Source organism: Chelonia mydas, chromosome 11 (assembly GCF_015237465.2).
Source record: "Chelonia mydas isolate rCheMyd1 chromosome 11, rCheMyd1.pri.v2, whole genome shotgun sequence".
In the NCBI taxonomy this organism is placed as follows: Eukaryota; Metazoa; Chordata; order Testudines; family Cheloniidae; genus Chelonia; species Chelonia mydas.
Window position 1 is genome coordinate 28,385,969 of NC_051251.2, and position 26,307 is coordinate 28,412,275.

Consider the following 26,307-nt stretch of genomic DNA (forward strand, 5'->3'; position numbering starts at 1 on the left):
TCCGGGTCAGTAGTTCCTGCTAGTCTCTCCTACCCGCCCCTCCGGGCGGTCGGGTTGGTAGGTGCCTCGTGACGCAGGAGAAGTAGGCGACAACTTGGGCAACCGCGCCTCGGGCTGACTCTGAGCCTGTGGCCGGTGCTTCGCGCCTCCCGGCCGGGCGACTCGCAGGCTGCGCCATGTCGTTGGCTGTGGGCGACAGCGGGCGGCTGGGCAGGTTCAGCAGGCGGGGGGCGACCCCCGGGACGCCCTGGTTGGGGGGCGGAGTGGTGGCTCGGAGTCTGCAGGCCGAGCTGCTGTGGGAGGAGGAGGAGGCAGCGAGCGGTGTCTCTGTGTCCCAGGGCGGGGCCCCGTTGCCGCCGCTGTCTCACAAGCGGAATGGCGTGTTGATGGCTCCGCCGGGAGGGAAACGTTGGCCGGCCCGGGCCTGCTCGGTGCTGTGCTGCCTCCTGGCCGTCTCCGCCCTCGCCTTCCTCCTGGCCATCGGTTGCCTCGTGCTCAAAGGTGAGGGGACCCCTTTTGCCCGCGGTCCCCGCCCTGGCGGAGGATCGGTCCCGCTTGCAGCCGGGAAGCGGAGGCCCCGGGATGTCTTCCCCCGGCCACGGAGGAGGTGGTTTCTGTGAGGGGGGGATTGAACCCAGGTTTCGCCAGTCCGAGCCCAGCGCTGCGGCTGCCGGGGCGCAGGGCGCGGGCCTGGCGGTGTGTCGCTTTGGGATACTAGTAACTTCTGTCTCTGCAGCCCTCTTTAAGGACAGACTACTCGGAGAACCAGCGCTGATGGCCATCCCCTTTGCTGGGTAGACGCGGCACAGTGAGCACCTGCTGGTGTTTTCTGCAATTGCTGTTAGAAAACGCTTCATAACTGATTTCTCTCTCTGTAGATTTGCGCACTGAGAAAGAGAAGAATGAAGATGGTATAGAAACTGGCTTGTTAGGTATGCATTCATATGGTTCTTTCAGGGCTTCTGCAGCTCAAAGGAGGCTAAAAATCACCTTGTCTTAAATAAAAGCCATATTGAGTAAACGCTCAGGTTCTTGGACAACGGGGGAGCTTGTGACTCAGTTCATTTATTGCTAGGGCATGTCTACTTGATGCTACTAGTAGCAGGTGATTGAGAGTGCCTTGACTAGCCAGAACCCAATCCATGTAGAGTTCACATGGAACTTTTATGTTAAGCACATATTTCTCTGCATTTATTATTTGTAAAAATTGGAATATGGAAGAAATTATTTTACATTCATTATCTCATAGGTAGAGGGGAAGTTGTTTTTTTTTTTTTTTAATTCCCCAAGGCTGAAATCTAGGCATGAAAAAGCTGCCTGTTTTATTTTGTTCTGTGGTAACACACAACTGGCTCTTTCACATTTGGTAGATGCTTTCCTCAGAGAAAGTTATATTGTCTTGATTTTAAAAATGTCGGTGATGTAAGGAGAGGAAGTTGAGCATTTACTGTCATAACTAACTGAAAATGATTTACAGTGAATGCATGTGCCTTGTCCTTTATTCTTAAGAACATAACTAGACCCCTGCCAAATTCAAGTTCCATTTTGGTCAATTTCATGGCTATGGGATTTTCATGATTTCAGCTATTTAAACCTGAAATTTTACTGTGTTGTAATTGATGGGGTCCTGACCCAAAAAGCAGTTGTGGGGGTGGGAGGAGGGTTGCACGGTTATTGAGGGTTGGGGCATTGTGGTACTGCTATCCCTACTTCTGTGCTGTTGCCTGCAGAGCTGGGCCCTCAGCCGCCATCACTCTCCAGCCACCCAGCTCTGAAAGCAGCACAGAAGTAAGGGTGGCAATACCCTAAAATAACTTTGTGACACCCCCCAACTTCTTTTTGGGTCATAATCCCCAATTTGAGAAATGCTGGTCTCCCTGGTGAAATCTGCATAGTATAGGGTTGAAGCACACAAAAGACCAGATTTCATGCTCCATGAATTTGGTAGGGCCCTAAACATAACATAAGAATGGCCATACAGTAGAACCTCAAGAGTTATGGATACCTTGGGAATGGAGGTTATTCGTAACTCTGAAATGTGCCATAATTCTGAACAAGACTTTATGGGCTTCAGCAGGGGAAGGGTGGGGGTTGCAGGTGTAGGGGTGGTTAGGGCTCTGGGCAGGGAGTGAGGGTTGGGGCTTCTGAGCCCTGGTGCTCTTGTGGGGTAGGGCTTTAGACATTCAGCCCTACGGCCCCATTCCCAGCTCCAGCCCCGCAGGGGGGCACCGGAACTTGGGGCTCCCCATGGCTCTGCTCTGGGCTTCAGCTGAAGGAGAGTGCCGGGGCTCAGGCCTTTAACTGGATGGGGAGCGCTGGGGCTGAAACTGCACTCCTCTTGTAGCTAGAGTCTCGGCGCTCCCCCTGGGTCTAAAGCCTGGAGCTAGTCTTAAATACATAGAGCAATTTTAGATTCCGTTTAAATCACATAACTTTAACTTTTGCAAAGGTTTCTGCTCAGTTTGTTCTGCTGTGAGAGAGACAAGCTTTTGAGCTTACACAGAGCTCTTCTTCAGGTGAAGAGCTCCGTGTAAGCTCAAAAGCTTGTCTCTCTCACAGCAACAGAAGTTGGTCTAATAAAAGATATTACCTCACCCCCCTCGTCTCTCTAAATAGTATATGGTTAAGATAAAAAAGAAACTAGAAATGTACCATTTTGTTTCAGGGATGTAGAACACTTATGCTATATTGCAAAGCTGTGTTCTGTGGAAAATCTTCTCAAATTTAGTGTTATACTTACAGAAACTTTTCTTTATCCCCCATGAAGGATTTTGGGGTCTGTTTGTTCTAGCCTTGATGACAGGGCTCTCCTGCTGCAGCTTTTCTTGGACGGTGACTTATTTTGATTCCTTTGAACCAGGAATGTTTCCTCCGACTCCACTTTCACCTGCACGATTCAAGTAAGTACTTATTAAAAAATAAATGTAATTCCAAGGATTGAATTGTCAACCTAACTAGTCACAAGACACAATAGATACAATATGAGCAGTGGCTGTACAAGTTTCATGTTGCTCTCTTAGTGTGCCTTAACTGATCTGAAGGACACAGGAACTGGCAGTTAAATGGGTGCAAGAGTGTCTGGTGAGGACATGCACCACTGACCCAAGGAACGTAGTGTGGCCATATTAAACTGATTCAATTACTGCGGTGACTATATGTCAGCATAATTTAGGTTGACTTAATTTTGTAGTGTAGACTTGCCCTTAGTGAATACTAGATGATAGATTAAGCATTCCAGTCCTTAGTGTACCAATAATAGAGATTTAAAAAAATAAATTAAAATTAGACAGGCTGGTCTTGCCTGTCAAAGGAGAGGGTACTGTTTGCTCCAGTTGTAGCTGTTTTGACTACCTATATGGGAAGTAGTCTACTGAAATCTATTTTGTTTTTAATACATGTCTTTATATCAAGTGAAGCAGTCTCCATGGATATGGTAAAGCAAGTTGATGTAGTACTCTGGTAGAAGAGAATTAAGGATTTCTGTAATGAAGCAGGCTTATTAAACAGGCTACACCAAACTAACCACACATTATTAGACATTTTTGAGTATTTTAAGAGACTCTTGCATATCCATTTTTTAAATTTTATTTGTGTGTGTGTGTGTGTGTGTGTGTGTGGATATATGGATCTTTTTATTTATTTTTTGTTCTTACAGTTGGGACAAAATTTGAGGTGTTACTGTAGCATCCAGCTAGTCCTCAAACGTAACCTGAAATGTGAGAGATGACTTTATGACTAGAATATGAGTTTCATGTGATTAAGCTTGTGTTTTTAAGTCAAAAATAAACTTGAAAGAAGTTGGGTTGTACTTTCATAAGTTTATAGGCATTTTGAAATAAACGTGGTTTCTACAAATAAAGGTTTTTAAAACTGGAATGATGTGACCTTTCACATACATACTTTAAGATAGTTGAATCTCAACTTTGAGCCCCTCTCTGAAAATATATTAAAGTAAATAGACACTTCTGATTCTGGCTTCTCTTGTGGTGAACTTAGTTTAACAAGAGAGGTTTTACAGTTGCTTCAGTTACTGCCTAGTCCAACTTGTTTATCTAGTATTTCTAATTTTTGTTAGTAGCAATTTAAGCAGCAATAAAATAAGCAATTCCGATCTACAACTAGTGTATTAAGATTAGAATGATTCTGGATCTTTCCAAAACTGTTTGACTGACTGTTTAATAATATGTCTAGTAGACTTAGGTTTTAAAACTGGGCTGTAAACTGATACCCAGCCTTGCTTCAGTTTCCTGCTTTGAGGCAGGAGTTGAGGTACTCCCTTGGTTTTTGTTGTTGATCCTCTGACTCCCATTCATGATGATGGTGCATAAATCCTGTCTAAACCCAAGAAGCTGAGGCCACAGCTGCAAATCAAGAAGAGCTTCAAAATTCCTTTGAATCGTTTAGTTAGAAAGTTTGCTTGAGAGAAACTCTCTAATATACAGAAAGAATATCTAACAACCAAGTAGACTGGTTTATGTTATGTTAAATATGGAAACACAGTATTTCAAGTTAGAATATTTAATGTTTAAGTTGTGACTTTCTTTAAATGGACATAATGAACTTAAATTCACTTATTTCTGAAAACTTTTATCTACAGTTACAACTGAAATCTGAGTTTTATCCAAATGAAATTATAGAAAATAATCTTTCTGTGGTTTTTATTAGTTGGGTCTTTTATGCAGCAATATGTAAGATGCATTTTACAATAGGAAAATATGACTAAAACCTCAAAAATTAGCGGAAGAGCTTCATGGCAAGTGTATTACCTGTAACCAATTCTAACTTATCTTTTGAAATTGACAAGTGTTGGAGTTGGTGTGTCTCAGCATTTTTATTTATTTTTGTGTGTGTGTGTGTGTGTGTGTGTGTGTGTGAATTGACTTTTTTAAAAAAATTTCAGTGAAGTAAGTTGTCAGTGAATTTCCTTCACTGTTTAATTTTTTGCCAATAATGGGGGGAAATGTTAAGACACGTTTTCAGAAGAATACAGAGATACCTATTTAACTGCTACTCTAAACAGCACTCACGCTTTTAATTTTTTTGTACGCATCATGAAAGGATGCGAGGCAAATGTTTGATCATTTTTAATGTTAAAATATCTGACTAAGACTGCCTTATTAATATAGCATGTCTTTTATCCTTTATAAAATTAGCAGCCCTTATAATAGAATACCGGGACAATATTTTGTATATTCATGTTGGGTCATAATGTTTCCAGTTTTGAAATAAACTATACTACTGATTAAGTATATTCACCTTTCATATATTAATTGACTTATTTGTTTAAAAGGGTAAATATACATGTTTTGCTGCTTTCATTATGGAAAGTCAGCTACTAGTATATCTATGCTTTTAAATACAGAACCAGGGGGAAGGAATGCTAAAACTGGTTTTCTTGTTACTATGGAACATTAAGGTAGTTAGAATGGAGTTAACTTCATTTGCATGTTTTGTTTAAAACTTTTTTACAATTTATTGTTGGAAATATATTTAAATTCATTTTATAGATTCCAACAGTAATCTGTAAAAAAGAGCAACTTACCATCAATATTTTTATTTTTTTTATTTGTATAAGTAAAAATAAAAATCTTGATGGCACATTACTCTTTTAAATTGGACTGAGAAGTTTACAACCTTTATTCACATAAATGTCACAATTTCAAAAAATGGCGGATAAAGCAATGCATTTTGTAATGTGGCCAGCAGGGTGGGTGCTTGCACACAAAATAGCTTCCATACCCGAAGGGTGTTAAGTGTCTCCTCTGTGGAGCTTCAGGGTGTATTCACCTTGAAATTCAGTAACCAAACCAAATGCACCTGGTTGGAAAAACCTCTTTAAAGGTGTATTTTAGAACTTTTTAATCCTAGCAAAATACTGTTAAATATCACTCCTTAATTATGATTGTTTTAAATAGTTTTTTTCAGTGTAGATAAAAATGGTTGGGTCCAAAGTCTTTAAATTCAAGGAACTTCTCGATATATACTGAAAAGAAAATGATTAAAGTATATATTGTAAAATACTAGTTTGTCAGGAAAAAAATTACTTCAGATTTAATTTAGACACATTTTGGGAAGTCTGGTGTTTGGATGCAAGATTTTAACTTTTTTCTTTTTTTTTCTTTTTTTGGGGGGGGGGTAAGAATCTATCTTGGAAAGTTTGTAACAGCATAAAAAACGTTTTTTTGCAGCTAGGCTCAGGGGACTGATTAGAGGACAGGGCTAGCACCTAACCCCCAGTCTTGTGGTTCTGTTGTGGTGTAAGTAGCTTCTTTAGTTACTCCTCCGAACTCTTCTTCAGGAATCATAAGTTTGTTGCAATAATTGGGCCTACAGATTTACCCAAACCGTGAGCTCAACTGTGTAAAAACAAAAAAGTGTAAAGTTTTATAAACTTGTAATAACCTATAACCAATGTTGATGGGATAACGTGCAAAAGAGATTAAATTAGTCCAAACAAAAAGGCCTACTGATATAATTCAAGGATTGTTAAGATTATGCCTAATAAACAAGACCATGATGAGACCAGAAATCAGTGAACTGAAATCGGTATGTGAGAAACTAGGCCTAATTGGTGGACAAACCAGTGAGAGGACACCCAGTTCCGCCATCCATCCCTCCCTTTTGGGATCTGTGATGGGGTGGACTAGGCCCTGAGATCCCCTGCTGGAGGCCTCGTGGCCCTGCCACACCATGCCCCAGAAAAGGCCAGTTTCCTCCAAGTGGCCTAGAGTCGTGGCATGGGATGCGGCCAGTCAGAGATGGGCTGCAGGGAGTAGCCCAACAGGCCCATATAAAAGGAGCTGCAGTGCAGAGCAGAGGTCAGTTGCTTGCTAAAGCTGGAGGGGTGTGGATGGTGTCCCTGGTTGGCTGAGGGAGCTACAGGACCTCAGACAGAGCAGTCCTGGCAGAGTCTGGGGGTGGGAGGACGGGATAGGAAGGAGTTCCAGGCTGGCTGCTGGGACTCAGCCAGGCCCAGACCCTGAGGTAAGGGTGAAGAATGAGCTAGGTAAGTGGCCCAGGGAACTGTGGCAGCAGTGCGGCTTAGTTGAAGGGACACGACAGACGGCTTCTATCTATAGGGCCTAGGCTGGGACCTGGAGTAGAGGACGGGCCTGAGTTCACCCCACCAGCCACTGGGTGAAAGTGACCTGGACTTTGATACAGCCCAGAAGTGGAACTGAACTCTTTTAGCGGCCCAGCTGAAGAGCTGGGGCTAGAAAGGCCCAAAGAAATGAAGAATCTCCAGGGAGGGAGCCTTGGGGGACATGTCCCCATACCAGGGCCAGGACTGTTCGAAGAGCAGGGACAATTTGAGAGAGCCCAGAAGGGGATAACAGACAGTTTGGACCATGGTACTGCGATAGGCCCTGCTGCACTGACTGAGGAGTGAGCCCAGGAATAGGGCTGCAGGTAGAGGCATTACTGAGGGCTTTGAGATAGGCCTGGTTGGACTTGTATCACGGAAAGGGTTTGATTTTTAGCTCACATACAGACTGTGTGTGACTCGGCAGGAGGGCTGGGTTGCTGAAGACTCACCACAAAGCAGAGAGAAAGTGCAGGCACATCCAGTCGAACAAGGGGGTGCTTACAGGAGGTTTGTGGCACCCCATTACCAGGTCCTTAAAGAGAGATTTTTTTTGGAGAAAAGCTTTACCGGGATGGCCATCACCCCCACCGTCTTCTGGGACCCCAGGCCTTTGTCATCCTGATCCTAAGAGATGTCCTGACAAGACTGGGCCAGAGAGAGTCCCCCAGATGACATCACCACCTCTGCTGGCTCGAGCTGAATCCCAGCCACCACCTGGGATGTGAGAGTGTCTCTTTCCTTCCAACACATGTCGTTTTCCTTCCCTACCTTATTTCTTCTTTCCTATGCCTCTCCTTTCCCTTCTTTCTCAAAGAGCCTGGCTTAGCCAGCCAAGATGGTATGTTTTGCAACACTGTTGTATGCCTGTGACCAGAAAAAACTGCTAAAAGCAGGGCCGTAGACAGTCCAAGGCTTATGGGTTTGCAGCTCTCAGAGTGGCTGATAGACGTGTGCTCAGCCTGTGTTTTTCCAGCAGTGAGGTTGCAAGTGAGAATCAGCACCAGAGACAAGCTTTATTTTCTGTCTTTGCTGTTCTTTTCTCTTTCCTCTGGTATGTTAGTCTTAGGTTGAAGCTGTCCTCACTGCTGTTGTTTCCTGTCACAACTAACGTCTCTTTTCCCCAAAAATGACAGTTATTACTGTCTAAGAGACTGTAAACCAAGGGGTTTTTTCCTTTTAAAAACTCGCTAGCGGAAAGGAAAGGAAAGAACAAGGGATGTTAAAATGAAAGCCTTATTGTAACACTTTAAGACAGAGAGAACAGTTATTAAAGATTAAAAGGATGTTTAATGGTATGTTTGCCATGGTACTAAGCAGGCTGAGGTCTCTCTATACCAAACCTTGTTTAAAACTGTTTAATGTTGGACAGTAACTGGGTTATATTAACACCATTGACTCTTTGAGCCCATGTATTCCATATAAATGAATAAAACAGTTTCTTTCCTAAAGCACTGTGAAATTGAGAATGAATACAATATTAACTGTTCCTCTTATAGTTCTAGAGAGCCACCTCTGCATGGAATAGGGTTCTTCAAGCTATGAATTAATGAACAGATGTCATATGGCTGATTATAATAGAACTAAAGAGAGGGGTGGTTATAACAAAAACATGTTCGTTTTTGAGCACCAGAAACTTTTTACATGCTGAGTTAAGCCTAAATTTTTAGTTGATACACTTGGATGCCTCTGAGTGTTTGACTTAAGACACACAAGGCCCTGTTTGCAGTGGTGCTAAACGTCCATAACTTCCAGCAAAGTCTATTGAAACTATTGGTGCTCATCACATCTGGAAAATCAGGCCCTTGGTGTCTCAGGTGGGGTAATGAAAAATGGAAGCATCTGAAATGCTTTTGAAAAATTTATAGATGCTTTTGAAAAATTTAGACTTTTGCTCCTTGGAGCCAGCAGTTCTGGAGCTGCTACCATTAATGCTGGGAGGAATTGTGGCTGCTTGCACACAGGATTTACTCCTGAGGGAATTCTTTGCCAAAAAAATTAAAATCCTGCGCTAAAAACTGTGCACACAATATTTTAAAATTCTGCAAATTTTCTTTGTCAATAAATAAATGGCTCCAGCATGGCAGTGGGGAGCACAGGCCACTGACTGCATTGAGGTGGGAGATCACCCTGAAGCCTGCACTTCCGCCGGTACAGGGACGTGGCAGTGAGGCTGCATGTGACCCTGACACAGGCCAAGGGCTGGTTCTGCCCCAGAAACATCCCGGGGTTCTGCACCAGGTGTGGGTGGGCAGGCTCAGCCCAGCAGTATGGATCCACGTGTGGGGTGGGAGGCTTTTTTGTGGGGCAGTCTGGGTACGAGTGGCTCAGTGGGAGATCTGGATGCACAGTGGCTCTTTGGGGTATTCTGGGTGCAGGGGCAATGGGACTCGCCAGGGGATCCAGGTGAAGGTGGCTGGGTCTCAGCATGGGGGTCTGGGTGTAGGGAGATGGGGCTTGGCAGGGGGTTGGTGTGGGGGACTCAGAGAGAGGGGGTCCAGGTGCTGGGGGAGGGGAGCTTAATGGGGTGGCGGTCCAGGTGCTGCTGGTTGGAGATCAGTGGGGGGTCTTGTCAGAAGGGTCTAGGTGTAGTGGGGTGGGGCTTGTGAGGGTTCGATGGGCCTGCTTAATGGGGGAGCCCCAGCTGCTGCCAAGGGGATGCCACATGCTGGGCTACCACTCCTCCCCCTGCCCCATGATTCCCCCATTCCCTTTTCTTCTCCATCCCCCTGCCCTATTCCATCCCCACTGCCTCTTACCCCTTCCCACCCTGCCATAACCCAACCCCATCACGGGCATTCACTGTTGCACAGAAAACAGGAAGGCTCCCAGCACACAGAAGGGGAGCATGACTGGCACTAGGACCCAGGATGTGGCGTTCAGCTGCAGAGTCAGTGGAGCCCAGACACAGCCTCCTTCGGCTGTGCAGCTCTGCGCTTGCAGAAATGAGGGAGGGGTAGTGGCACGTAACCCTGTGTCCGTCCTCCCCCTCTTCCTCCTCCCCCACCCCCCATGCCTTGCCTCTGCTTGGATTCAGGATTTCTCTATTTACTGCTGATATAAAATATATTTCTGAACCCCAAGAACTAATCAAACAAGTAATCCCCATTTTTTACTATCACCTGCCTTCTATGAACACTGCAGTATTGGTTAAAAACAAATCTTGAAAACAAAAGGGAAGTAGTTGTGGTGGATTAACCTCAAGAGATCCAGGGTAAATCAAAGAAGCAAATGGTATCTAGTTTAGACGTTAGAGGTCTTGGTTTGCTAGAATCTAGTAACTTCTGGAAGGTAGGCTGGGCATTTGATTTCCTTGTTGAATTTGCAGAGGTTTGGTTCTCACTCTAACTGTAGACTAATAGTTTCCACCCTACAAATGAGTGGTAGGTGTCTAGTGATTTTTCAGCCTCAGATGTACAAATCTGTCTGATGCACCTGTGCCTAAAGTTAAGGAAGTGGTAGAAAACGGGAGTCATGACCATGTTTAATTTTACAGTAGAAGAATTAATTAGTAAAATGGAAAAGATTTGTACTCATTTCAAGATAGTTGCAAATGTTCTGGCTTTTCAAGATCAAGTATGCCACATTACATGAAACTTTACCTATTGCAGTGGGAAAAGCTAATGGGATGTTTGATCTTTGCCATTTCCTGAGTGTCGGTGACAGAGACTGCTCCTGAATTAAGATGATTTTTGAAGATCTGATTGAGGGACTGTTACAGGAATGTCATGGGTACATTTAGATGACAGTGGCAAAATATTGTCTTACAGATTGTAATGGGATAAGGATAGATGCTGCAAGGAAAGACTTCACCTTGAAAAAAGTTTTTAAGGTAAATTTTTCAAACTTCCTAAATCCCATTTTCATAAGTGACCTATGCTCCTAAACCTCACTGAAAGTCACTGGGACTTATGCTACGAAGTCACTGAGTCCCTTTTTAAAATTTTACCCCTAACCTTTTTTTGCAAACATAGCACAGAATTAGCAGCTTGGGAAAATGGTTCCACGTATGGGAAAATGTTGTTGTTAATGTTCTATATCTGAAAAGAGTATTGTGTTCAAGTTGCTGAAGATGCCATCCTTAAAGTGTGATGTCCTCAAAATGATGTTTAATTGCACTGGGGAATTGCCTGCAGAGTGAAATAATAGATAAATGGGAAAATTAATTGATTGTAGAAAATGTGAGCCAAGTAAGCACTTTTCCATATGTTCACTATCTCAGGTATTTCTGTTCAATATGAATAAATTTGGCTTAATATCTGCTTTAATCTTTTAACTTTAAATATCTATTATTTCTACCACTAGTTATGAAATCTTTATTGAATAGAGGAAAAACTTGATTTTGTATTACCTCAGAGCTTTTTTGTCTCGTATTTTTCCCTGATATTCAAGTGTGTAGACCAGATTGGCAATCCATATGGTGTCACATGAGAAATTAAATCAGTTGGACAGTGCCAAGTGTTATTGATACACCTGCTTGAATTTGGCACTGTTCAACAATAATGCAGCATTGCTTATTACACAATGGAAGATGTCTTAGAAGGTTTGGTCTGGTGCAAAAATATGGCAAAACTAAAAATTATTGATGCTATGTTTTCATACTTGTTCTTATCTTTTGATTTAAATACTTAAATGTGATGAAAAGCTTTTGTAATGTATCTCCTTTTGCATTGTAAGAAGCAGCATGTACTCTAGTCCATCCACTTGTAAATAGTCATTCCTTGCTTGTGATGAGCTACTGTTGTATTAACATGGCTCAAAAATGCAGTTACCCATTCATGGAAGTTCTACTAGAAGTTCAGCGTTCCTCTTCTTGTTGTGTTTCAGTCACCATATGGACAACATGGGGACCAGAGCACCGTCACAGACTCAGCACTTTTTCCTCTGTGCTGCCTTGTCTCAGACAGAGAAGGGAGTTGAGCACCTGCATGTTAGACATATTTCCAGGATGTGTGTCAATGGGGGCCCACTGCTATGCTTGTAGGGGGAGAAGAAGAGAAGGGACAACCTAAGAAGTGACCCTGACCTTCCAAAAACTTGAAGGGGAGAAGAGTACAACCTTCCCAAAATCACTGTTCTTGCATCCAGTGGGTTTTATGCTTTAATCTCTCCAGTTTATCTCCAGGGCATAGGAGGAGACTTAATGGGGATAGAGGGAAGCTTGTGAAAGTAGCAGCAATAGGGCTTAGGGCATCTGGACATGCACTTTATTTCATCTGACCTCAGCCTGCATGTGTGATAACGGCACTTGCTTCACTGCAGTGAATCAAGGCTCCACCACTGAAGTTTCTGTCTGCCAACACCAGCAAAGTTGAGGGCTCTGCCAAGTATTTGGATGTAGGTGTTTTGAAGTCATTAATACAGAACAGTATCCTCGGATTAACTTCCATGATGCCATCCAGCATATATGCTGCGTCTCTTCCCACGAAAATAGATCTTCCTCTTCACCCACTTCTCTAACTTCTCTGTCAATGTCACTGTCTTACATAGACACACTTACCTGTCCACTCCCTTGCATGTGTCTGTGCACACGCTTATACATGGGGATAGAAAAATTTGCCAGATGCCTAAATATCAGAGGACTAAACAGGTTTGAGGGCCTGTAGCCTCTATTTAAAATTGACTGGGTAGTCTTGGGTTAAACTGTAGTGTCCCTAGGGAGTTAGCTCAGCTCCTGTAGTGCTACAGATTAATAGGGTGAAAGTTAATCTTTACGGTTCTCTTAGACTGGGAGATACTGTGGCGCACACAAAGAACAAATAGTGACGGCAAACACTGTTACAAATAAAAAAAAATCATTTGCATTTTAAGTTACACAGAGACACATGCACACACCTACACAAGTGGAGAAAGCACAAGCAATAGCCAATGTTGTAAGCATACTCACATACCCAAAAATATTAGTCTAGTGGGTCTCTCAACAGGTTGTCATTGATCGAGGGGTGGTTCCTGCTGGGGTCTTCCCACTTTAGCCCAACCAGGGAACCTCTTACCTTGTTCTGACCGTGCCTAACTCCTTATGCATATGCATGACAGTTCCAGCCTACATTTTCCTTATCTGTACTTCTACACCCCATAAATTCTGAGGTGCCCTGCTTATGTCAGCCTGTTTCCAGAGTAACCTGTGGTCAGAACAGAACTTTCCATAATGTTACAATCAGGTGTCTTGCAGTGTGGACAGGTACATTGTGACTTATTTTCCGTAACATCACCTATTGGCCCATCCTTTACAGTAATCATGTGGTTTTATTGGCATAGGGTTAGTCTTAGGTCACCCACTCATGTCAAGCCTCCTTAAGCCTGAGGCCTAGTGTGGCTAAGCTGAAATCTTACAGGCTTTAGCCTGTTGGCTTTGCATTACAGCCTGGCTTTACTTATATACCTAATTGTCTATCTTCTACTCCCATAGTCCTGTTCTACTTGTATCTGTTCATCACACATTGACTGCATATAAGATAATATGTGAGTGATACAGTGAATTAATTGGCTACAACCTCCTTTGTCCAGGAAAAAGCCATGCTTACCCCTCACCATCCCAAGTTGCTTGCAAATAGAGCATGCTGGAACTTGTATTAGGGTGCTGTTTGTGGTCCCCACATAGGGCTCAGTTTCCAATATTCGTTCACTAGTAGGTGTCTACATTTGAGACTTCCCAGCAGCTGCTTGGGGGGGGGGGGAGCGTGCTACCTTCTATCTATGTCTTCATTTGTGGTGTCCTTCAGTAGGAGAGTGAAAATTGTTCCGATTGGATTTTTTGTTTGTTTTTTAACTGCAGCAGCTGGAACTTCATAAGCATCAGGAAAGTCTCTGTGGTCTGTTTTCACCACAGAATGGGCAAGCGGTGAGCAGTAGCGGGGCACCGTTTGTAAATATAAGAAGACGCTACTGTATAGTATGGGCTTGCATTCAATTCGTCTTTGAGACTGAGAGGTAGGAACTTTCTGATGAAAACTTAAGGACAAATTCATAGGCTGCTTAGTTGTCCTGCCAGCTTATGGAACTCACAGCCTAGAGTTGGGTGCCCAGGCTCCATACAACACATGGGGAGTTAGGCATCGAAGAAAGATTGACTAAAACCACTATGCAAGTGTGGAGCTGCTTAAGCTAGGCAGTAAGAAGTACCAAAGAGAGGGATGGGGCCTAAGTCCCCTGCCTGAAAGGGAGTTAAGCGCCTAACTCTGGGCTTCAGGGAGGCACTTAACAGCTTGGAATTCACAGCTGTGAACCCTCTTCTGCAGGTAAACTCCTGATCCAGAAAAAGCTCTTTCTCAAGAAAAACAGGAGGTCGTAGTGGTTGTTCCAGTTCCCTTATAGCCAGTAGCCCAGTGGTTAGGGCACTGGCCCAGGATGTGGGAGACCTGCGTTCAGATCTCAGTTCTGCCTAATTTGGAGCAGGGACTTAAATCCAGGTCTTCCTAGGTGAGTACCTTAATCACTGGGCCATTGGGTAATTCAAGGTTGTGTGGTTGGGGTGAGTCTCAGTGTCTCCTATTGGAGCTATTCCACTGTTAATTTAAAAAACAAACAAACTGGTAATTGGAGCAGGGACTGGAACCTGAGCCTCCCAGTTGAGTGCCCTAACCACTGGACTAGTCAGTCTCTCAGGCCTGTATTTATTCTTGTTGTCTCTCTAATGATTTGTTTCAACTGCTAAGTAAAAACACTTTGTTTTAAGAATGCTGGTGGTCAGTATCGCTGGTCACAGATTCCCAAAGAATCACGTAGGTGCTCAAACAGGTGGACCTGCCTGGTAATGAGGGGTTGTTGTACAAGGATAGTGCACCCAAATGCCAGTCTGAGTAGAATTGTAAGATTCCATCCTGAGGCAGGTAAGGGCAAGAGGCTCAAGACCTGAGACAGGTGCTCTGAAAGAACAGAAAGCGGACAGAGGTGGAACTAACCTCCTAAATATAACTACATTTATAAATAAATTGCAGTTACTGAGATGAGCTGCAGAGCTTTGCTCAGTGTGTGCCACACAAAATGTATTGTGTAAGTAGACTGTATTGTAATGCAAGTGCAGGGGTAGACAGTATTAAACCTGTGCATGCAACCTTAATTCATGCCTTTCAGTTACAGTGCAACTTCAGCATTCTTTTAACATAGTCATAATTTATCATTCTTGCATCTTTTGTTTTGGTATTGCACTATAGAGGAACTTTGGAAAGCATTTGATAGACTCTTCAGGCTTTGTTTAATTTTTACAGTGCACTTGGCAAGGTTAACCTGTTAAGGAGACAAAATCAAGTTTTCCTGAAATAAAATCTTCAGAAAATATGATCAGTTGCAGGTAGATCTGTGACTTAGTTCAATTAGAAAAGGAAAGTAATTAGTTCTGAGATGTATTATAATTTGGATACTTTGCTTAGATTTGACCCTGACACAGCTACACGTTTTCTGCAGTTAACGTAGAACTGTCACTTTGTGTTGTACTAGAGTTTTTGCAAAGTACTAACCTGACAGTTCTAAATGCTTAAGTATATTGTAAGTCTCTAAAATAAATTGTTTTCTATTTTAATTATTCCATTCTACTCTCTAGCATGCTGGACCTAAATTCTGCACCGAGGCTGCTTGTTTTCTGCTTCAAAATTCAGAGTTCTTAACTATCTGTGGAAAAGAATAATACAATGTGGGTTATATTCCTTGTGTTGCTGAATCACTTACTTTGGAATGTTTCAATTTATTCTCTGCTCAAATTTTTAAATTTTTATTGTGCCATAGAATTGTCTTGATATCTCATACTGCATATTGTCTGCCAGAGGAAAAGCTAAATAAAGGCTTGTGCACCCTGGGAGGGAGATTTTCCATTTGCTGGCACCCAGTAAGAGATAAGAAGTGGCTGTAATGAGTGGGGGTTTTAGGGAGAGAGCATGGTTGTCATCAAACGCTCTCAGCTGTTGCACCAGCCAGAGTGAGCATGGTTGATGGTAAACCACTAATTTCCATCCCAGCAGCCTTTAACTACAAACAGCTCTACTGACTGTTACCTTTCATTGAGTCCCACAGTGAGGAATATACAGGTTAGCTGGATGTAACTGGTAAAATGATCATCTGTTAAATCATTGTCACTTTACATTATCAAGTTTTTGAGTTAGTGTTACATTGAGACAAATAGGGGCCATTCATACCTTGAAGTTTCTGTTTCAGTTTGTAGACTCGGTTAGCACTGCACAGTTTTACGTATGGAAGGCTAGCTTCAGAACCATAAAAGATAACAGCATACACCTCTACCCCGATATAACACGGTCCGCGGGAGACGACAAATCTTACCACGTTACATGTGAAACTGTGTTATATCGACCTTGCTTTGCCCCCCCCCCCCCCCCCCGCTCCTTGTCCCCTGACCTCACTCTCCAGAGACCGCCCCCCCCCATCCCTAATCACCCCCAGGACCCCACCCTGTACCAACCCCCCCGCTCCTTGTCCCCTGACTGTCCTGACCCCTATCCACACACCCCCGCCCCCTGACAGGCACTCACTGGCAGCTGTGGGATGCAGAGCAATGTGGCCCCAGCCCGCTCCACTCCACCAGCTCCCAGCCTTGGCACTCCGCTTCCCGCCGCCGATGAGTGTGGGGAGGTTGGGGAAAGGAAGCCCCCCGCACTCACCGGTGGCGGGAAGCAGTGCGCCGTGGTTGGGAGCTGGCGGAGTGGAGCAGGCTGGGGCCGGGCTGCTCCGCTTCTGCCGCTGCCGGTGAGTGCTGGAGGGATCCCTTCCCCCAAACCCCCTTCCCCAAGTGACTTGGTCAGGGCAAGGGAAGTGGAGCAGGCTGCTCCTGGCCCGCTGCTAATCACCCAAACCACTCTGGGCCTGCGGGGCCCTCAAAAGTGCCCCCCCCCCCAGCTCCTGCCTCCCAGACCCTTGTGGGGGAGGCCTGTTTTACCGCATTGTATGCGAACCCGTGTTATATCGGGTTGCGTTATATCAGGGTAGAGGTGTATTTTAAATGAAAGCTTAGACTTTTGTGGCAGAATATATTTCTGGTTATATTATACAAAGCTTGCATTAACTGTACTTTGTAAATTAGAAAGATCCAGTGGTTGTAGAGCTACCGGTTTGTAGCAATAAGCATACTACTGCTGGCCAGAAAAGTGGGTGGTGGGGGTAGGGATTTATAGACTTCTGTTTTTGTCAATATTTGGTGACCTGGTTTAATGCAAATTTTCTTCCTCTCCTTTGGTTCAGCTTTAGATGGGACTTGTATGATAGGCTGAAAAATACTGCCAACGATGTATAAGCTGTTCTTTGGCAGAGATGGTTTTGGTGAATTCTTAATCTGCTGATGCTTCTTGGAAATCCTAGAATGTGTTTCAATGTAGATAAAATTCTGCTTATCCCAGTTTTGTCTTTTGTTATTGCTTAGGGACACTTTAGTTAACAATGCGTCTCCTCGCCCCCACCCCCACCCCCCAAAAAAAAACAAACCCAACAAAAAAAAACAAACACACACACACCCCAGGATATTTGCTTCTTAAAATTAGGTGTATTTCAGTCTTCATGCCCAGTCAGTTCTCTGTAGTCTGAGCAGAGAGGTAAACAAGGATGCTTGTTATGAGATTTTTGTGAATATGGGCAGAAATTCACTAGGAGCCCAACAAAATCTAATTTGCTTCTGATAGTCCCAACCCCCTGAAAAGCCATCAGGTAGTGCGTGATCACGCACTATCCTAAGCCTGTCTTGAATTGTAGACCTAGATGTCACTCTCCAGTCCTCTTAAATAGTTATTGCTTTAAGGCCTTTATGGTTCTAAATATACCTTGGGTAACTTCCTTGTGAGTTCTGATTCTTACTGTTTTTGTTGTGTTAATTAGCATTCTGTTTCTCTCTCTAGGAGACTGACCGGGCATTCCTTCCACATGGGCTATAGTATGGCAATACTGAACGGCATTGTGGCAGCTCTCACCGTAGTATGGTGCCTCATTTGAATCCTACGCTGGGTCGGTGGTGATCTTCAACAGTTCAAGATGCACATATGGAAGGCTAGCTTCAGAACCATACTACTACACACAAACTACTATAAACTGTCCAGTCTGCTTTTTTTACAACACTGTGGAGTGACATTTCACATCTCAAATAGAAATGTCTACCATTCACTGTATGTTTCAGATTTATAGACTAATCTTTGGGTTCATATTTATAGGGTGTTTGCTTGAGTTGCATTAAGAGTGGGGGGAGGGGAAAATGCCATATAGGCAAAATGGGAATTTGTCTTAAAACAAGAAGAAATATTTACAAATTGAAAATGTTTTAAATCCCTGGGATGACACTTTTTGATTCCTTTATACAGTAATAGCATTCTTATCTGCACTTCCAGCTATACTACAGAGTACAGATAAAGATGACACTTATGAATTTAACCATATATTTAAAATGTACAGTGTTGCTAATAATAAAGACCACTAACTTTTTTTCCACTGTACATGCTATTTAACTTGTACTTGGCCTAGGTAGTGAAAACTAGATTGACTTTTGCTAATCCAGTAAATTTTATACTCTGGTTTGTCAGCATTCACACAATACTAGTTTATAACATGGCAGAGAACAATTTATTTAAATATTTAATTAGATTTTTTTTAAAAAAATCAAAATATTTCATTTCATATTAGCTTTTATAAACTATCCCCTCCTTGTTTTGTAAACAACCTAAAACTTTAGCCTAAATCACGTGATAGTGTTTTTACTTGGGAGTAATGCAACTATATGCTGCAACTACTGTATATACAAAAAAAATTTCACTAAGAATGTGTGGAAACTTCTCCACTTTGTGCCATTAAAGTATAGAAAATATTTCCTAATCTTTTCACATAGTAAATAGAGATATAAAATCAGTTTCCAGTATCTGCAGTAGTGTTCCTCACTGAAGAACTGCAGGAGTTATTTTTATGGCTTTTTGCATCTTTGTAATGTATGTAACTGCTCAGCTTCTTAAAATATTTTTCTTAATCTCTTAAAAGGATCAGGAGTCTACAAAACAGTTAAACTACAATGGCATAAGTGTTGGAATTTCATTTGTCTGTCTTATTTTGCTTCACATGCATCTTTGAAGTGTATGGATATTTTAAGATGTATATTGGTTGTATTCTGTAATTAAAATGCTTGTAAAGATTATTAGAGTATCAAACTCTTGTAAAAGTATAAAAAACCCAGATTCATTTCCAGATTACAAGTTAATTTGTATAACTTAAAAAATTAACATCCTGTAAAATGTGCAAATCAGCAGTTCAGTTTGACTGGATTTAAACACATCAGAATGATCACTTAAAGTTGACTACACTTTTAAAATGTATGTATTGTTTACATATAAGAGTGTGCATGTTTAGTATATTAAAGATGAACCAATTCCTTTTTCTAGTATATTAAACAGATATTGATATTGAATTCAGATCTTTTCATGGTGTAAACATACACATGCACAAATAGCGTTAGTCAAATGCAATGTTTCCTTTTTTACATTAAACAGAAAATAGTTTAAGATCCAAGCACTCATTAATAAATTTTTTTTACATTTTTAACCAGTGTTCTTATTTGTATAGTACTCAATTGATTCACAAATGTGCCTTCAGATGTATTCATAAATTGAACTATTAAGGATTCCCACCACCTCCCTCATTGGATGAGCTTTTCTCCATCACATCTGTGCAACCCTCAGTTAAGCCTGAAGTCAATCTGGTTTCATTGGTGTAATAGCAGAATTGATATAATTAGACAAATTAAGTCCATGTGAGAGGTGGTGCAACTCTACTGATGTAACTGGAGTCTAGTGCTAAATTTGTCCCTATATCTTAGCCTTCCATCTATGAAGTGGATACTTCTTGAAATCATTTGGGAACTTTCCTCATAGTAATAATGTCACAAGTGAGTTAAGATTCTTCTCTTTTCTACATCAGACCAGATGATCCCATAGCTTCTTCTACAGAGCAAATGGAAACAACACCGCTGAATCTGTTTGGTTGTCTCTGAAATTACATACAAGAGCCTGGTTGGATCACAGGCTGCAGTTCTGTCTTATTTGGTCGAGCAGCATTGCTACCCTGTCTAAATAGCCTGGATTTAAAAGATAAGAGTAAATTTGAGGCCTAGACAATCTCCAGCATGCATACTAGTCTGCAGCTACCTCTGCAATACAACACAACACACTGACATCAGTATACCTTTGGGAGAAGTAAAGAAGGCTGATTACAGCAGAAACTCTAGGGAACCCTTGTGTGGTAGAGAAAGAAGTTAAACTGCAATGAAGTTTCAGGGAGCTTTGGATAAAGGGACTGGGGAAAGAAATCAGTATCAGCTCTGGCTTCTGCAGGCTGGAGATGCTGCTTGTGCGGCATCCCGCTAGCCTGCTGTGCATTAGTTTAACTGGTAGCCCACTGTCCTCCATCTCCACCCAAGTGATTTGTGTAGCGCGTCTTGTATCCAAGACTCCATCAGCTATACAGTTGGTGATAGATGAGTGCTTCTGCTTAGGAATTAGCTATTATACTGTCATGGAAGATTTCTCTGAGTAAAATGGAACACAAGAAGCGAAAGAGAGGCTCCCTGTTACCTTGGATAGCTCAGACTCCCAGTCATAGCAGCAAGGTTAATTTAGGCTTTTAAAAGGAAAAAACCAGCAGCTCAGCTAATACCAAGAGTTGTCCAGCTATAATATGAACATCAAGCGTATGCAAGGAGTCTCCTGGTTTGTCTGGGTTAGCCCTAGACGATATGCAGAGTCTGCTTACTGTAGAAGTTGCTATTACCTTCTGAAACCTGACTGTAACTCATTTGTATGTGTATGCTTACCTGCTTTAACCTTGTAAAAAAAACTTTTTTTCCTAGTTAATAAATCCTTATACTGTAGGACTGGCTACAAGCATTATCTTTGGTGTGAGATGTAAGGTGCAAATTGTCTTGAAGGGACTTGTCCTTTGGGACTGGGAGTAATGTGAATATTTTGTCATCTTTGGTGTAAAGTGACCATCTATCACAGTCAAGCTTGCCAGAGTGGCAAGATAGAGTGCAGTGCCCAAGGGGACTCTTTGTGACTCCATGTTAAGGCTGTATGGTGCCTGAGAAGTTCACATTTGTTACTTGGTTGGTGAAATCTAAGTGTAGAACTCTCAACCATTTGGGGGTTAACAGTCTGCCCTGAGGTTAGTATTCTTGCTCGTGAGCCACTCCAGACAGTGTGACAGTCTCTAGTCTCTATAGTATTGTGATGTGATCGATCCTTTTCAGGGTCAAAGAAGCGCATAAGGAATCAGAGACCAAAAATAATCTTCCTTTGGAGAGGACATGTAAACCTTTGTGATTCAAGTCTTAGCTGCAAATTTTTAGGTGACAGAAAATCGGTGCAGAATTGATTTGTCTTGTAAATTTTTCCATGTTTAGAATTAAGACCTTTTATAAATGCATATCTTTGCAGTAATCCATGTAATATACATTACAGTATTAAAATAATGGGTGGGGGGTAGCTAAAATACGTTTTTAGCTGCTCATGCTTTGAGTTTTCATGAAAAAGGAAAAACCTCCAGCAAATCTCTCAAGAGTAGCATAACTATTGCCATTTCCTGGATTATTAAAAATGCTTTTCTTGGCTAAGTCATTAGCAGCAGAATAGCTTCTGCTTGATGTTAATTGAAATATGCACTGCATTTTTCATTTGAATTCATCTCAGAAGTCTACAGTAAGCAGTAGCAAAAATTTTAAGATGTAATTTGAAATCACCAATGTTTTATTACTTTGCTGGGCAGCATGATTGCTCCTCAGTAGGCTGTTTTATGCATATACTGTCTCTTTTAGGATCCAAGAAACATTAATCTTTCATATTAACACCTGATCTAGTTAATTTTGACCTATTTAGGGGGTAAATGAACATTATAGTAAAAAACTTTAATACTGTGGTGAAGAAGCACTGCAATGGTTTTTGCCAGCTTATGTATAGTATCTGGTTAATGGACTTGTTTATTATGAGGAAATTTGAAGCCCTTTTCTTTTGATACGATGCTTGTAATGTGGACAGGTCCAGAGGTGTGAATATCTTGGTTATGAGGGCACACAGTTGTATGCTTTTTTTCATAAAACAATGTTCTTATAAATCCTCCTACATGACCAATGAAAGAAAGCCTTCAGGAAGATTCAAACAGCTTAGTTTAAAGCAGTCACAGTCAAACAGCTTAGAGTTAGTTTAAAGTCATTTTTTGGTAAATGGTCTCAAAGCAGTCGGATATGCTCATGAAAGTTTAATGTTTTATTCTAAGCTCTTAAAGGTATGAATTCAGTGAGTCTAGAAAAGGTTGATAAGCTGGTTCATTATGTAGAATAGCTCTGCCAGGTGTGATTTTTGCAGCTATGAAGGCCAGGCAGTAAAAATTTCTCTATTGCTATACGTGCATTAGGTGGTGGATTTTGGGTGCATTTTGTTCCATTACACTATTCTGTCTGTGTGCGTCTGCCCATGTAGCTTGTCAGTGGCATGATAATCATCCGTGGTCCAGCTCCTGGACACCTTTATATTGGAGTAGTTTGCTTTTCTAGAGGATGCTGAAAGCCAGACGGCTTCTAGAGCTGTGGTGAACAAACAGCCTTGTTGACTTACTCCTCTGATGGAAAGCAAGGGGGAAGTTAATCTTTACCTCTTAGCAGTCCACTGTAGAAACTGAATGAGACGGAAAACAAGGTGGAACTCTAGGACACTTGACAAAAGAGCACTCAGAGCAAGTAACAAAACAATCCTGAGACAGTTGGTGCTGAAGCATCATGCACTTTTACTTTTCTTGCTACCAAGACGGCCTCCATCAGGAAAAAATCCTTCGGAGCCAAGTGCTTCAGTATCAAAGCAGCTCAACAGAATGCATCCCAAACCCATGCTTCCTTGCCTTCTTTGGGGAGCCTGAACTCATGGGATCCATCATACTTCCCCTATGGCATCAAAATAGTCAGTGCTGAGTTCATCTCACTCTCAGAGATTCCAAGACCAGAAGGGACCGTTGCAATCATCTAGTCTGGCCTCCTGTATAACACAGGCCATTGAATTCCCCAAAATAATTCCTAGAGCAGGTCTTTTAGAAAAACATCCGATGTTCATTTTAAAATGGTCAGTGATGAAGAATCCACCACGATGCTTGGTAAATTGTTCCATTGGTTAATTACCATCACTGTCAAAAATTTACGCCTTATTCCATCTGAATTTGTCTAGCTTCAGCTTCCAGCCATTTGATTGTGTCTTTGCCGCTAGATTTCTTCGTTCCCAAGTATTTCTCAGATCTGGGCTTCAGCATCAAAAATATTCCAGCTCCAAACAGCTGAGCATAGGTGTCTGCAAAATCTCTTCCAACAGGAAGAGCCTAAGTTTCCATTCTTCGTTCCTTATTAAGCAAGGGACGTAAAATCCACAATGCAGTGACATTCGTCCCTGGCAGTGAAGGCACCATAAATACTGCTCTGTGAGCAATCTCTTATTTTGACAAGATTTTCACCTCTTATACACAAGGGAGTAGCTAAGAGTTCTGGTGTTAATACAAACTGAGGGACAGCCAAAGGTCAACATCCACATCCTCCAAATACATTTTGTTGTGAATCCTTAGTGCTGCAGGAGAATTCAGAGTGGATGTGAGTCTCTTTTTTTTTTTTTTCCAGCTCATGCTGTAGCTTGGCTTGATTAGTTTCTAGAGTTTTTCTCTTTGCTTCTGTTTTTGCATCAGAAGAACTTATTCAGGGAAAGCAAAGTCAAATGAGATTGGCATTGAGTTCTGAATGTGGTGTGGCTTGTACACATTCTTATCTCTTGCAAGAGTGAATTCCATAGCCTAGGTCTAGAACCTGTGAAAGTTGTCACCTGCGGTCACGAACCTTCCAATACTGGTCAATCATTGCATCATTCCAGTGAAATATGGTTATTGTGGGAGGCCCTGATCACAAAGTGAGGGGTGAGCGCTGTAGTTGCTAGGGCAAACTCTGTGGAGAGCTTTGAATAGGGGGACAGAGACTTTGCAAGGGATTGTGTATTAAGTAAGACACCAGTGTAGAAAATAGAGCTTTAGAATGATGTATGCTGCCATACCTTTTGGAGCTTTTTCAGGGTGTGTGGCGTCATTCTAGATATGTTGCCATAAGCAAGCTTGGAGCAAACAAACACATGGTCATGGTTGCCAGGTCTATGTCCAATAGGATGAGGGCCAATCTTTTTTGGCCAGACACATCTGGTCCTGTATCAGTCTCTTTACCCACAGGACCGTGTTATAATTAAGGCTATGTTTTAGCCATGGATATTTTTAGTAAAAGTCATGGACAGGGCATGGGCAGTAAACAAAAATTCACAGCCCATGACCTGTCCATGACTTTTACTATATACCCCTGACGAAAACTTGCGGGGGGGCGGTGGATTGGGGGGCACCGTGGCTTCTGGGGACGGTTGACCAAGGGGGAGGGGGGTGCCGTGCGTGCTCGGGGGGCGGGTGGGCGGTTCTGGGGCAGGCACCCTAGCCGGCTCCTGCGCTCCATCTGCTGCCTCTGCTCTGCCCCAAGCCCTGGTTCTGCATCTCCCATTGGCTGGGAACTGCGGCCAATGGGAGCTGCGGGGGCAGTGCCTGCCGGCAGAGGCAGCACATGGGCGAGGAGCTGAGGGAGGGGAGCTCCTGTAGCCCTTCCAGGGAGCCTGCCCTAAGTAAGCATCACCCCTGTACCCCAGCCCTGAGGGGGCCCCCCCCCACCAATTCCTGCTGCTGGGGGATGGGGTGTGACTGGCTCAGGGGCTGCCTGAGCTGCTCAGATAGCTCCTGGGCCAGGCACACCAGCCGCTGCAGAAGTCACAGAAAGTCACTGGATCTGTGACCTCCATGACCAACACGGAGCCTTAGTTATAATTCCTTTGTAAGACATAAATGCCTATACTCGCTCTCTTTGCACATACCATGTTCCTACCCTGTGTCAATACACTAAATCCTGCTTAGGTTAATTTCTGCTTCTGTTTTTTGCAAGACATTTATATTTATTCTGTTTACATGTTTAGTTGCTTTAGACTATAGCATGCAATCTAGTTTTAGAGTCAATGCTTTCCAAGCTAAATGCTAGGTAATTTCTTTTGTTTTTCAGTACTGACTGCATTGGAGATGAGATAATGCAAAATATGTTATTGACAGGGAAAGCTGAAAGCAAAAAGAATGTGCTTTTATAAAGTGATGTACATACATGTTATGAAAATTAACTTGTCTCCCACAGATTCAGGCACTTATTTATTTAATCTATCACATGCAGTAATTTAAAAATTGGCGCTATTGTTGAAAGTGCTTTTAATTTCTTTATTAATCAGATGACACATCATTATCTTGGAATAAAGGTTTCTTTTCTTATCATCCTGAAAGATTTTTTTTAAGGTATGATACCCGTTCACCTCCAGTTAAAACAAACGTTATGCTGCATAGCTGCAGTTCTTTCGGTAAGATTGTCTGCAAGGACTGTATCCTTTCAGGAGAATATTTCTTACTGCAAACCTCCTGTGTTCATTAATAGTAGCGTGACATATTTTAATTGTTCAATGAAAGTTGAACAAAGAGGATCTCAGCTTGAAAATGTTAAAGCTATAGAAAACCTATTAATTATTACTTTTGCTAAGTATGGTTTAAATCAAAAAGTCAGGACCCCAGTATCTTTGCTGTTACCCATCTGTCTTCAACTTTCTTTACTTCCAACGTAGTTAACATTGGTTATGTTCATTAAGTGACCGCTATTCAAACTGCTGTTTTGTTTTATAGTTCAAAGATCCTCTCTCTTTTTTTTTTTTTTACTTTCATAAAGGCAATTATTTTCTCTATTCTTTTACATTTTGCAAGTACATTTGATTTTTAGTAAGCTTTACAGCAGGGGGGTGAGGAACCTTTTTTCTATCAGGGGCCACTGACCCACAGATATGATCAGTCACGGGCCACACACAGCCTCGCAGGGGGGCACGGAGGCTCAGTGCTTCTCCTAGGCTACGGAGTGGGGCCAGAAATGAGGGGTTCAGGGTGCAGGAGGGGGCTCTGGGCTGAGGCCAAGGGGTTTGAGTGCAGGAGCAGGCTCAAGGTGGGCAGGGGCTTTGGGTGCAGACTCTGGGAGGGAGTTTGGGTGTGAGAGGGGGTGCAGAGCTGGGGTAGGCGGTTGGTGTGTGGGGAGGGAGTTAGGGTGCGGGAGGGGGTTCTGACCTGGGGCAGGGCGTTGGGGTGTGCATGGGAGTTTGGGGTCAAGAAGGGAGTTTGGGTGCTGGAGG

The 26,307-nt window shown here is 42.6% G+C and overlaps 1 protein-coding gene across 11 annotated transcripts; it reads left to right on the forward strand.

Annotated features, from left to right (window-relative positions):
* The first annotated feature begins 11 nt into the window (after window positions 1–11).
* Window positions 12–19,597, forward strand: ARL6IP6 (ADP ribosylation factor like GTPase 6 interacting protein 6). Of its 11 annotated transcripts, none has more exons than XR_006284999.1 (6): window positions 12–501; window positions 879–932; window positions 2,768–2,900; window positions 10,855–10,916; window positions 15,624–15,713; window positions 17,917–18,056. XR_006284999.1 is itself a non-coding variant. In XM_043525647.1 (5 exons), the coding sequence occupies exons 1-4, from the start codon at window positions 177–179 to the stop codon at window positions 18,008–18,010; spliced, it is 606 nt and encodes a 201-aa protein (XP_043381582.1). In that variant the 5' UTR covers window positions 12–176; the 3' UTR covers window positions 18,011–18,055; window positions 18,090–19,597. The 11 variants fall into 11 exon arrangements, 3 of the variants coding, with proteins under 3 accessions (XP_043381582.1, XP_037768231.1, XP_037768228.1); XR_006285003.1 differs by lacking the exon at window positions 10,855–10,916 and adding an exon at window positions 14,323–14,503; XR_006285000.1 differs by lacking the exon at window positions 15,624–15,713 and adding an exon at window positions 14,323–14,503 and having other exon boundaries at window positions 17,917–18,046.
* Window positions 19,598–26,307: the final 6,710 nt, after the last annotated feature.

Bases quoted from the DNA above. Each gene is read 5' to 3' on its own strand.
- ARL6IP6 (XM_037912300.2), top strand. From the start codon at position 177: ATGTCGTTGGCTGTGGGCGACAGCGGGCGGCTGGGCAGGTTCAGCAGG. The intron at 502-878 runs GTGAGGGGACCC...CTCTCTCTGTAG, and splicing joins CGGTTGCCTCGTGCTCAAAG to ATTTGCGCACTGAGAAAGAG. The intron at 2,901-11,911 runs GTAAGTACTTAT...GTTGTGTTTCAG, and splicing joins CTTTCACCTGCACGATTCAA to TCACCATATGGACAACATGG.